The sequence below is a fragment of the Sapajus apella genome, unplaced genomic scaffold (assembly GCF_009761245.1).
Source record: "Sapajus apella isolate SASKATOON/1434 unplaced genomic scaffold, GSC_monkey_1.0 scaffold26, whole genome shotgun sequence".
Lineage (NCBI taxonomy): Eukaryota > Metazoa > Chordata > Mammalia > Primates > Cebidae > Sapajus > Sapajus apella.
Window position 1 is genome coordinate 17,921,460 of NW_022436966.1, and position 12,689 is coordinate 17,934,148.

General features: G+C 38.9%; 1 protein-coding gene across 4 annotated transcripts in view; it reads left to right on the forward strand.

Annotated features, from left to right (window-relative positions):
* The window catches only part of MTIF2 (mitochondrial translational initiation factor 2), a 31,352-nt gene extending 19,545 nt beyond the window's left edge, over nucleotides 1-11,807 (forward strand). For all 4 annotated transcript variants that reach the window (XM_032292103.1, XM_032292102.1, XM_032292104.1 and 1 more), the window contains 7 exons: nucleotides 2,258-2,382; nucleotides 4,331-4,535; nucleotides 4,886-5,138; nucleotides 5,479-5,619; nucleotides 7,722-7,886; nucleotides 11,050-11,190; nucleotides 11,607-11,807. In XM_032292103.1, coding sequence (XP_032147994.1) covers nucleotides 2,258-2,382; nucleotides 4,331-4,535; nucleotides 4,886-5,138; nucleotides 5,479-5,619; nucleotides 7,722-7,886; nucleotides 11,050-11,190; nucleotides 11,607-11,779 — 1,203 coding nt within the window. In that variant the 3' untranslated portion in view covers nucleotides 11,780-11,807. The remainder of the gene's footprint in view (nucleotides 1-2,257; nucleotides 2,383-4,330; nucleotides 4,536-4,885; nucleotides 5,139-5,478; nucleotides 5,620-7,721; nucleotides 7,887-11,049; nucleotides 11,191-11,606) is intronic.
* The last annotated feature ends 882 nt before the right edge of the window (nucleotides 11,808-12,689 follow it).

Genomic DNA, 12,689 nt, shown 5'->3' on the forward strand with positions numbered 1-12,689 from the left:
ATTTAAACAAGAATTTTATGAATACCAAGATTAAATGTTTAGGTTGATTTTGTTATTGATGGACTATATGTTTCTGTGGATTAAATTGCTGTATGTTTTAAAATGTTATTTATAATGAATTTCATTTTCTTTAAAATTACCAATTATTATTGCTTGAATATAAACACCAACGAAACTCATTACTTGCCTCACGTCACTGTTTTCCAGTTCTCTTATCCTATAGAGGTTGCTGCTAAGTAACTGTTTCCTTTTTGTCCGCCATGTTACAAAGTTTACTTATAAATAGCCTTTCTTCTTTCTCCTGATTATTCACTAAAGGGATGGTGTGTTACTCTACCACCTTCCTCCAATTAAATCTCATTTTATCTTTACTTTTCCTAAATGTGTTACCTCCAGGATACCTAGAAATTATGCCTCCAAATAGTAAAACTGTGCGTCATTTTCTCTGAAATGTATAAAATGCACCTTACTTTGTTATCTCCTGCACTATACCTCATTGTTATTGCACTCTGAATGCCAAATGTTAAGTTTACTACAATAAGATTAAAATGTTTGGCCAGGTGCAGTGACTCACGTTTATAATATTAGCGCTTTGGGAGGCTGAGGTGGTTGGCTTCCTTGAGCCCAGGAGTTCAAGACCAGCTTGAGCAACATGGTGAGACCTCCTTTCTACAAAAACACAAAAATTAGCCTGGCTTGGTGGCAGGTGCCTGTAGTCCTATCTGTTGGGGAGGCTGAGGTTGGAGGACCACTTGAACCATGGAGGTGGAGGTTACAGTGAGTTGAGATGATGCCACTGCACAGAGCAAGACACTGTCTTAAATAAATAAATAAATAAAATATCTGAAGGGTTGACCACCTTTTCTGGCTAGATAACGTCAGATGAGCAGGTAGATGTAAAGCTGCTTAGGCAGATTTGGAGGCATGTCAGAGAGGATTCCAAGGGAATGGAGGAGATTGGAAGAGAGAAGCAGGGAGGTAAGATGAGGTCTTCTTTTCCAAGATATGTAAAGGATGACTTTATACATGGAAACACCTCCAGTTCTGCTTTTTCGAACAGCATTTTGTAAACTGGAATAAAAGGAATAAGTGGGTGGGTAAGCAAAGTATTTAGTCAATTCTTTTTTTCTTTTTTTAGTTGTTTTTTGTTTTATTTTCTGTTTTTTGAAACAAAGTCTTGCTCTGTCTCCCAGCCTCGTGTGCAGTGGTACAATCTTGGCTCACACTGCCACCTCCACCTCCAGGTTCAAGCAATTTTCCTGCCTCAGCCTCCCAAATAGCTGGGACTACAGACATGTGTCACCACCACACCCAGCTAATTTTTTGTATTTTTAGTGGAGACAGGCTTTCACCATGTTGGCCAGGCTGTCTTGAACTCCTAACCTCAAGTGATCTGCCTGTCTCAGCCTCCCAAAGTGCTGGGATTACAGGGATGAGCCACAGTGCTTGGCCCTTGTTTGTTGTTTTATACTCGTTAAGTACTGTGAGCAATCTCTTAGCTGATACAAGGAGTGGAAAATTTCTTGCCTATCCATTCCAGTTCCATCACCAGTTAATCAGCTGTGTGATCTTGGAGCCCTAGAGAACATAGTAAACACAGACCATGAAAGATGAAAGAATCACCTACTTCAGCTTCTTCATTTTACAGTTGAGATAAGGAGATCCAGGGAAATGAGGTGATTTTTTTTAAGGCCGCACAGCTGGGTAGTTACAAAGCACAGCTTAGAGCCTGAATCTCTAGTTAGTACTTTTTCTCCTCATTTATTTAATAAGGGTAAGTAATGCTTGATTTACTTTATAGGATTCTTGAGTGGATCAAATGAAATAATAGATGTGAAATCTTGTTCAGTTGGATAGAACTTAAACAGAAAAAGAAAGCAAGAGGAAGCAAACACAATTGTAGAGACAGATGGAGAAGAAAGAAAATGAATGAAGCATGTGTTTATGAAAGGGTTAGTAACAAGTACCACCAGTGGCCATCCTTTAAAAAAAGTAGCCACTTGTTCCGTACAAGATCTGTCTGTGGCCCAGGTTTTCTTGTTGGTCCCTCCCTCCCTTCCATTCTTCCCATTCTCTTTTTTCTTTTATTTTCCCCTCCCTCCCTACCTCTTTTTGTTAAATTGGATAATCATGCTTTTAATGCTTAACGGGAAAAGTGTAATATAACTTGCATGGATTATGTGACTTCCGGTCCTTAGTATTTCATTTACAGATAGTATTTATTAATGTGTATTAACAACATTTGTTATTGTTAAAGGGTGATAATCTGATGGCTTTGGCAGAAGCAACAATTGCCCTTGCAGAAATGTTAGAACTGAAAGCAGATCCCACTGGTCCAGTAGAAGGAACAGTAATAGAGTCTTTCACAGACAAAGGAAGAGGGTAGGACTCTTAAAATGCTTGCCTTTTTAATTTGTTTCATGGTTTTTGTGACTTGATTATATATTATTTTTGTTGCATGTTATTATTCATGAACAATATTTTCAAAGCATTTGTTTTAAAAAGTATATTATTGTTTGTACTAACACAAGAACACAAAAATGCAGTTATTATCAGTAGACCATAGCAACTATCTGTATACATCTAGTAGTCATATTTAGATGACATAAGTAGTTAAATTTGCTTGATTTTTTCCCCCCACTGACTCGACTGAATTGGTAAAGTCTTATAGATAACGTAAATTAGAATGAAATACCAATAGTTGCGTTTTAGGGTTTGTAAATTCTTTATGACCTTGCCCATTAATATAATATGCAGAAAGGTCTTTGAAGTGGTGTTCTTGAATTTTCCTATGTAGCTGCAAGAGAGGTTTTCTCATTGCTTTATACTCTCTAACAACTGTGAGTAATTCCCTAGTAGATGGACACTGGCACAGAAAGTGGGTTAAGATTCTGTCAGAACACTTTGCTCCCTGCTTCTTCTCTTATAACCTTATAAGAAATGGTTTTTAAAAAATTGTGGTAAGAAACACCTAACATTAATTTTGTTATGTTAACCATATTTAAATATACAGTTCAGTATTAAGTTTATTCACATTGTTGTGCAAAAGATCTGTTGAACTATTTTATCTTGTAAAACTGAAACTCTATACCTGTTAAACACTAATATCTCCTTGTCCCTGTCCCAAGCCCTTGACAATAACCTTCCTGTTTTCTGTTGTTGTTGTTGTTGTTGTTTTTGAGATGGAGTTTCACTTTTTTGCCGAGGCTGGAGTGAAGTGGCCTCCATCTTGGCTCACTGCAGCCTCCATCCCCCTGGGTTCAAGTGATTCTCTTGTCTCAGCCTCACAAGTAGCTGGGATTACAGGCACCTGCCACCATGCCTGGCTGATTTTTATATTTTTAGTGGAGATGGGGTTTTGCCATGTTGGTCAGGACAGTATCAGACTCCTGACCTCTGTGATCCACCCACCTTGGCCTCCCAAAATGCTAGGATTACAGGTGTGAGCCACCATGCCTGGCCCTGTTTTCTGTTTTTAATTTGTGAATACTTTACATACTTCATATGAGTGGAATTGTGCAGTATGTATCCTTTGATAACTGGCTTGTTTCATTTTGCATAATGTTCTAGAGTTACATTCATGCTGTAGCCTATGACAGGATTTCTTTTTTTAAAAAATTATTTTTTATTTTATTTTTTCTGAGATTGAGTCTCCCTGTGTCACCCAGGCTGGAGTGCAGTGGTGCGATCTCGGCTCACTGCAACCTCTGCCTCCCGAGTTCAAGCAATTCTCCTGCCTCAGCCTCCTGAGTTGCTGGGACTATAGGCACATGCCAGCACACCTGGCTGCTTTTTGGATTTCTAGTAGAGATGGGGTTTTGCCATGTTGGCCAGGCTGGTCTCGAACTCCTGACCTCAGATAATCCACCTGCCTCAGCTTCCCAAAGTGCTGGGATTACAGGCATGAGGCATCACACCTGCCAATTTCCTTCTTTTTAAAGACTCTATAATATTCCTTTGTATGTAAAATCCACATTTTCTTTGGAAGAAATGTCCATGTGTCTTGATGGACATTTGGGTTGCTTCTACTTCTTGGTATTGCAAATACAATTTTTTAAAAACGGTCTTGATAGGCTGACTTTGAATTCATGGGCTCAAGGGATTCTCTTGCCTTAGCCTGCTGAATAGCTGGGATTGCGGGTATGCCAATGCACCCAGCTTTGAAATGGTTTTATAGTATGAAAAACTGCTTAAGAAGTTGAGAAGTGGTAGAATTAACCTTGTATACACACGTTTATATAATTTAAACTTCATAAAGATATCTTTGCTCTACTCAAAATACAATTACATCCTGATTATGACATTAAAATATACTTTTATTTTGATTTAGTCCTGTTACTACAGCTATAATTCAAAGAGGAACTTTAAGAAAAGGCTCTGTTCTGGTTGCTGGAAAAAGTTGGGCAAAAGTTCGCTTAATGTTTGATGAAAATGGAAAAACAATCGATGAGGCCTATCCCAGCATGCCAGTGGGAATTATAGGCTGGAGAAACCTTCCTTCTGCAGGAGAAGAAATTCTTGAAGTCGAATCTGAGGTATATCAAGCTTAATTCCTATATATTAGATATAATATAATGATTTTAAATGTCAATTTACAGTGTTATACCAAATATGTATATTAATGTTAACAAATAATTTAGATTATAAGGGGCTGTGAGGGGGCAAGTTGTGCTATGTTAGCCTTAGACTGTAGAATTTTGGTGGGGAATAAGATTTTTTAAATCATTTCAAAGCTCTCAAAATTTTACATGTTTCTTAAAACTTATAAAAGTAGTCATTTCTTACATGAGTTAAGCTAATTTCCTAATGGGGGAAAACATAAAGGCTTTAATCTAGCAGTTACTGGGATCTATTTCATTAAATAATGCGTTTTTCCCCTATAAAGCAAAGGGCACGTGAAGTTGTTGACTGGAGGAAGTATGAACAACAACAGGAGAGAAGTCAAGAGGATATGAAAATAATAGAAGAAAAGCGAAAGGAACACCAAGAAGCACATTGGAAAGCCCGTGAGAAGTATGGCAACGTGCAGTGGAAGGAGAGATCATATCTAAAGTATTTAGAAGGAAAAGGACAAACATTCTTAAGGCCAAAAGAGAAAACGGAGAGAGATTCAAATGTACTTCCTGTGATTATTAAAGGTATCTTTTTAAAGATTTTACTTTACAGTTCATTCTTTGAATATGTTTTTTTAATTCTCATGATTAGTTTGGACCTTTACATTTACATGAAAATTATTTCAATATTTTAGAAGAGATTTTCTTAGTCAACATATTTCTTGCTGATTTTGTTGTAAATGTACGTTTGGCTGATAATATGCTATTAAGTCAAGTAAGTATTTGTAATGCTAAGCCTAAATAAAAGTGGATTTAGTGGTAAATGACATTCCTATCATGCTTTAAATAGATTATTGTCATTTTTTTATGTCTGCTGATGTCTAATTCTTAAGACCCAACAATTGTAAACTTTTTCTGTATTTAGGTGATGTTGATGGTTCTGTTGAGGCCATTTTGAACATCATAGATACCTATGATGCTTCACATGAATGTGAACTAGAATTAATACATTTTGGAGTGGGTGATATAACTGCAAATGATGTTAACCTTGCTGAAACATTTTATGGTAAGGATTCCATTTCTTCTTGTTAATCTCTGTTCTCCAAATAACACTGAACCATCTGCTTCTGTGTTGCTTGGCTTGTCACACCTGACATTTATTCCCATCAGCATCACCCTTCCTGCTATAGTCCAGTCCCAGCTAGCAGTTGAAACGAATAGGATGTGCAGTATTGTGGCCATAGCTCCATTTGTAGTGGTTGTATTGCAATTTTGGGGAACTATTTCAAGACCTGGTCATGTTTCTCTTTTTTGTTTGTTTGTTTCTGTATCTTTTGTTTTTTTAAGGTACCATTACTGCCCCCTTTCCCTACTCCTCCTAGTTCTTTACCATCCCAAGGTTGATTCTCCTGTCTTTCATTAGACTTCTGAATGTTTCTAACACTGTAATCAGCCTATTTGGTTCTTTCTTTCATCTTTTACTTTTGGCTACCTATCTTTAGTAATTGATAACTTCAAACATCATATGTTTTTAGAGCAAAAGGTCCTTTTAGCTTTACAGGCCTAGAAGGCAAGGAACTGTCTTTATTAGTTGAACTTATGATACACGAAAAGGGGGACTCATGACTGTTAAATGGTCGAACACCTAGTAAAACAACAACATTGTTGAGTGACTATGAATCCGTTAGGAAAGATATTCTTTGAAACCTGACTTGATTAGAGTTAAATGTCACCTCTAGTACTGAAAAGGATAGAGGTGACATCTAACTGATTAATTAAAAGTATTTGGTAGGCACTGACTGGCCTAGCACTGTGCTGTAATGTAGACAGTGTATTGAATGACTTTTTCTTTTTTTGAGACAGAGACTCACTCTGTCACCCAGGCTGGAGTGCAGTGGCATGATCTCAGCTCACTGCAACCTCTGCCTCTCAGGTTCAAGGGATTCTGCTGCCTCAGTCTCCACGAAGTAGCTGGTGGGATTACAGGTGTGCGCCACCATGCCTGGCTAATTTTTTATTGGTAGAGACAGGGTTTCATTATGTTGGCCAGGCAGGTCTTGAACTCCTGACCTAGGTGGTCCATCTGCCTTGGCCTCCCAAAGTACTTGGAGTATAGGCATGAGCCACTGTATCCGGCAAATTGAATGACTTCTTTTTTTTCTTGAGATGGAATTTTTCTTTTGTCACCCAGGCTGGAGTGCAATGGTGTGATTTTGGCTCACTGCCACCTATGCTTCCCAGGTTCAAGTAATTCTCCTGCCCCAGCCTCCCCAGTAGCTGGGATTACAGGCATCTGCCACCACACCTGGCTAACTTTTGTATTTTTAATAGAGACGGTGTTTCATCACGTTAGCCAGGCTGGTCTCAAACTCCTGACCTTCCAATTAAGTCACTATCTTTCCCTCCACCCCTGTAAGTCACAATTTTTAGCATCTGTTGGCCATCTGAATACCTTGAGTACAAACCACAATAATGGTAGACAATAAGATCATGATTTAATAATGTAATTATTATTAGAATGAAGCATATTTCAGCCCTGGTCATTTTTGGTGTTCTTATTTGTCTGGTATAAAAATCAAATTTTGTTAGCATTCTGTCTTACACGTTTCTTATTACTTACTGTTCCTTAAAATTACAAAGAAATTTTCTTTGTTAAACAAGCCACAATACAATTTATAAAATTCTTTCATCAGTTGGAAGATTTACTAGTTTTGGTGAGAAAAATATCATAGACCTTATCTCCTCTAATTGCTTTTTTTTTTTTTTTGATGGGGTTTTGCTCTTTTTGTCCAGGCTGGAGTGCAATGGCGCCATCTTGGCTCACTGGAACCTCAGCCTCCCAGGTTCAAGTGATTGTCCTGCCTCAGCCTCCCAAGTAGCTGGAATTACAGGCGCCCACCACCACACCTGGCTAGTTTTGTATTGTTAGTAGAGACAGGTTTCACCACATTGGCCAGGCTGGTCTCGAACTCCTGACCTCAGGTGATCCACCCACCTCGGCCTCCCAAAGGGCTGGGATTACAGGCGTGAGCCACTGTGCCTGGCCTCTAATTGCTATTTTAGTTAAATTTAGAAAATAAAACAATTTAGATTCAAGTTTCTGCTTGAAAGACAAATAAATGATTATAATCTTTATGCTATTTCATTGATCATATTTCTCTTTGCTAGGTGTTATATATGGCTTTAATGTGAATGCGGGCAATGTTATCCAACAGTCAGCTGCAAAAAAAGGAGTAAAAATTAAACTTCACAAAATAATTTACCATCTTGTTGAAGATTTGCAAGAAGAACTGAGCAACAGATTACCCCGTGCTGTGGAAGAGCACCCAGTAGGTGAGTGATCACTGAATGTTACTTTTAAAAATTAGTATCTTAGGTGCTATAAATAGCACTTGAAAGCAAAGTTTAGAGGAACTGTTTTCAATGTTGAAAGGTATATCCTGTGTTCTAGAAAAAAATGACTGCCATGAGAATCCACTGTAACTTCTTACATAAACACCTGCCCTGTGTAACACATTGTGCCTATGCTTTGAGGATACAAAGGCAAGTAAGGAATTAAGAACTTGCCCTCAAGTTTAGATATGAACAAATAATTATAATACAGATTACGTTACAATGGAAGGCATAAAGATTATGAACAATGTCATGGAAAGAGCTGTTGACTTTGTCGTGGGGCTAGCAGAGAAGTCTACCATAAGAGGAAAATTTACATTTAAATATTAAATACAGCTGGGTGTGGTGGCTCATGCTTGTAATCCCAGCACTTTGGGAGGCCGAGGCAGATGGATCACCAGGTCAGGAGTTTGAGACCAGCCTGACCAACATAGTGAAACCCCATCTACTAAAAATACAAAAATTAGCCAGGCGTGGTGGCACGCTCCTGTAATCCCAGCTGCTCAGGAGGCTGAGGCAGGAGATTTGCTAGAAGCTGGGACGTGAAGGTCATGCCACTGCACTCCAGCCTGGGTGACAGAGCGAGACTCCATCTCAAAAAAAAGAAAAATACATATATAATATTTAAAAATATTGTTTTTGGCCGGGCGCGGTGGCTTATGCCCATAATACCAGCATTTTGGGAGGCCCAGGCGGGTGGATCACCAGGTCAAGAGATCGAGACCATCCTGGTCAACATGGCGAAACCCTATCTCTAAAAACAAAAAAAACAAAACAAAACAAAAAATATATATTGTTTTTAGCATATCGTGGCCAAAGACTGAGTTTATTGGTTAAGTCACCTTATCTGTTCTTTTTTCCTCCCCATGAAGATATTTTTGTTGTTAACTTTTAATTTTAATAATAGTTTTTTTTTTTTCTTTTAAGACGGAGTTTTGCTCTTGTTGGCCAGGCTGGAGAGCAATGGCACAATCTCGACTCACTGCAGCCTCCACCTCCTGGGTTCAAGCGATTCTCCTGCCTCAGCCTCCCAAAATAGCTGGAATTACAGGCGCCAACCACCACACCTGGCTAATTTTTGTATTTTTAGTAGAAACAATGTTTCACCATGTTGGCCAGGCTGGTCTTGAACTCCTGACCTTGGGTGATCTGCCCACCTCAGCCTCCCAAAGTGCTGGGATTATAGGTGTGAGCCACTGTGCCTGGCCCAATAACAGTTTTTAATTTCCAGAAAAAATTGCAAGAGAAATACAAGGAACTCCTGTGTATCTTTTAATTCACCAGTTGTTTACATTTTGTCCTATTAGCCTCATTTTTGACCTGCTCTATATACACACGATTTTTTTTGCCTGGACCATTTGAGAATGTTTGAGATATTGTGCCCATTTTCCTCTAAATATGGAAAGGATACTATCTTATAAAACCATAGAACTAATCAAACTCAGGAAATTTAACATTTATTTATACAATGCTATTATCTAATATACAGTCCATATTCACATTTTGTCCATTGTCCCAACAATATACTTTTTTCCCCTAGTATAGGTTCATGGATTATAATATATCCATGTTGTCATCTCTCTCTAGTTCCATTTAATCTGGAACAGTTCTTCAGTTTTTCTCTTTGAGCTAGAGTCTTACTCTGTCACCAGGCTGGAGTGCAGTGGTACAATCTCGACTCACTGCAACCTCTGCCTCCTGGGTTCAAGCCATTCTCCTGCCTTAGCTTCCTGATTAGCTGGGATTACAGACATGTGCCACCATGCCCAGCTATTTTTTTTTGTTTGCATTTTTAGTAGACACAGGGTTTCACCATGTTGGCCAGGATGGCCTCAGACTCCTGACCTCATGATCTGCCTGCCTTGGCCCCTCAAACTGCTGGGATTACAGGTGTGAGCCACCATACCTGGCCAATTTTTTTCTTTTTTGACCTTGACATTTTGAAGCATTATTGGCCAGCTATTTTATAGAATGTACCTTAATTTGGATTTGTCCAGTGTTTTCCTATGAGATTTGATTTTGCATTTTTGGCCTAAGTGACAGACTATTTTAGGTTTTTCTGACCTGCTCAACATGATTGTACAGACATTTTTATGTTCTTGTGCTAAAACCAATTTGGAAAACCGAGTCATATGTGGGCTTCTAGGATTAAGCAAACACACCAGTCAGATAACACCAACAAATAGCACCCTAGAAATCTGGTTCATTTTAGTGTGTGTTACTTCATTATTGGAATTTGTTTTAATTTTTAGTCAGTGAAAAAAACAGACTCAGCCGGGCACGGTGGCTCACACCTGTAATCTCAGCACTTTGGGAGGCCAAGGTAGAGGGATCACCTGAGGTTGAGAGTTTGAGACCAGCCTATCCAACATGGAAAAACCTTGTCTCCACTAAAAATACAAAATTAGCCAGGCATGGTGGTGCATGCCTGTAATCCCAGCTACTCAGGAGGCTGAGGCAGGAGAATCGCTTGAACCCGGGAGATGAGGTTACAGTGAGCTGAGATGACGCCATTGCACTCCAGCCTGGGCAACAACAAGGAAACTCCATCTGAGGGGGGCGAGGGGGCAGAAAACCAGACTCAAAATTAGTACTCCTAAGTAGATATAAATTACTTATGGCAAGATGAAAAACAATGAGGCCAGGTACAGTGGCTCATGTGTGTCATCCCAGCACTTCTGGAGGCTGAGGTAGGAGCACCACTTGAGGCCAAGAATTCAAGACCAGCCTCCAAAACAAAAAAGCTAAAAAAAATTAGTTGGGCATAGTGGCATACACCTATAGTCTTAGCTATCCAGGAGGCTTGCTTGAGTCCAGGAGCTTGATGGTACAGAGCTGATTGTGCCACTCACTCCAGCCTGGATGACAGTGAGACTCCATCTCAGGAAAAAAAAAAAAAAGTATAGCTGAAGAGTTTCATGCCTTTGTATTCTTAATATTGGTGAGGAAAATAAAGTTGGAGTTAAAGAAACCTCGACTTTTTTTCTATGCATGAATTTGGATTTTGGTCATACCTTTAATCTTTATACTATAGAATGTCAGAAATTGCACATTTCTCAGACTCTTTAGTTTTCTGCACATTAATGTTTTCTTATTCCTAAAGGTGAGGCGTCTATACTAGCTATTTTCTCTGTAACAGAAGGGAAGAAAAAAGTTCCTGTGGCTGGCTGCAGAGTCCAAAAAGGACAGTTAGAAAAACAAAAAAATTTTAAATTAATCCGTAATGGACATGTAATTTGGAAGGGTAAGCAACATCAAAATCTCCTTCTATAATAGTATATCCAGTCACCAAAACCTGTTGACCATATAATCGTCTGAAATCTGTTCATCTTTCATGCCCATCTCAGCTCGGGCCACTTATTGCTGTAACTCCTAACTTGTCTACAGTTGATGGGCTCACTTTGCCTGAGATGTTTATGTTGGTTTTACCCATTCAAGTCCTGAGTATCATCCTGTCCTCAGAAAAAAGTTGGCATCTACCTTTGAAATAGATTTAAGATATTTGAGGGGGTTCCCCTGGTGTTTAGTCCCATCATTTAACATGGGGGGAACATAAAATTAAGAATTTCAGAGTAATTTTCTGGTAACACCATACAATGTAATGTTTAGTAGGTACTTGTCATTTATTGAATATACTAACCTTAAATTATTTTTTTTAAGGCTTATTAACCTCACTGAAACACCATAAAGATGACATTTCAATTGTCAAAACTGGAATGGATTGTGGTCTCAGTTTAGATGAAGAAAATATAGAATTTAAAGTAGGAGATATAATTGTTTGTTATGAAGAAAAGTACAGACAAGCCAAGACTTCTTGGGATCCAGGATTTTAAAGTTACATTAAAAATGTAAATAACTCAACATGTTGCTTTATTGAAGGTAGAAATGCACTACTACTCACCAAAACGTATCTAAGTTGTTCTACATGTATTTATACACTGGAACAAATTGTCAAAAGTGCTACATAAATAGGAAATCTTACTTAAGGACTTCTCCCACTAGAAATCCTTGAAAGGAAAGACTGGCAATATAGTAAAAGGGAATTGTCACTTACTTACTTACACATCACTGATTAAAGTGTATGCCATACTAAGAGTGTTATCAAGTGAACCACCTCTCCCTGAATTGAGCTCCAAAGATACGCTACCCAAATCCTGCTTGAAACCAAACTGTCTCTTAGTGTTAACAGTACAAATAAGTTATCATTCCATTACAGGGATCCATCTTGAATCGACATTAAGATTCTCCCAAGAGTTGTACAACAGACAGCAAACCTTCCACTGAAACCACCCAGAGACTCAGGATGCATTTTTTTTTTTTTGAACCAGGGCCTTGCTGCTGTCCAGGCTGAAGTGCAGTGCATTATAACTCATGGGCTCAGAGATTCTTTTACCTCAGCCTCCCCAGTAGGTGGGACTACACCTGGCTAACTTTTTCTCAGAAGATGATGGGGGTCTTGCTATGGTGCCCAGGCTGGTCTTAAACTCCTGGACCTGGACGCAAGTGATCCTCACAAAGCTTTGGGATTACAGGCATGAGCTACCACTCCCAGCCAGTATGCATTTTTGAGTTGGCAACTTTAGCCTTTAACAGAACACTTACCACAAAAACCTTGATTCTCAGAGGAAAACAGGAGATAGGCACTACTGGCCATTGAATGGGTGCAGGAAAAGAGAACTCATCACATGACAGACCACGCAACAAAGAATTACCTAGCCCTAAATGTCTGTTGTGCTGAGGTCA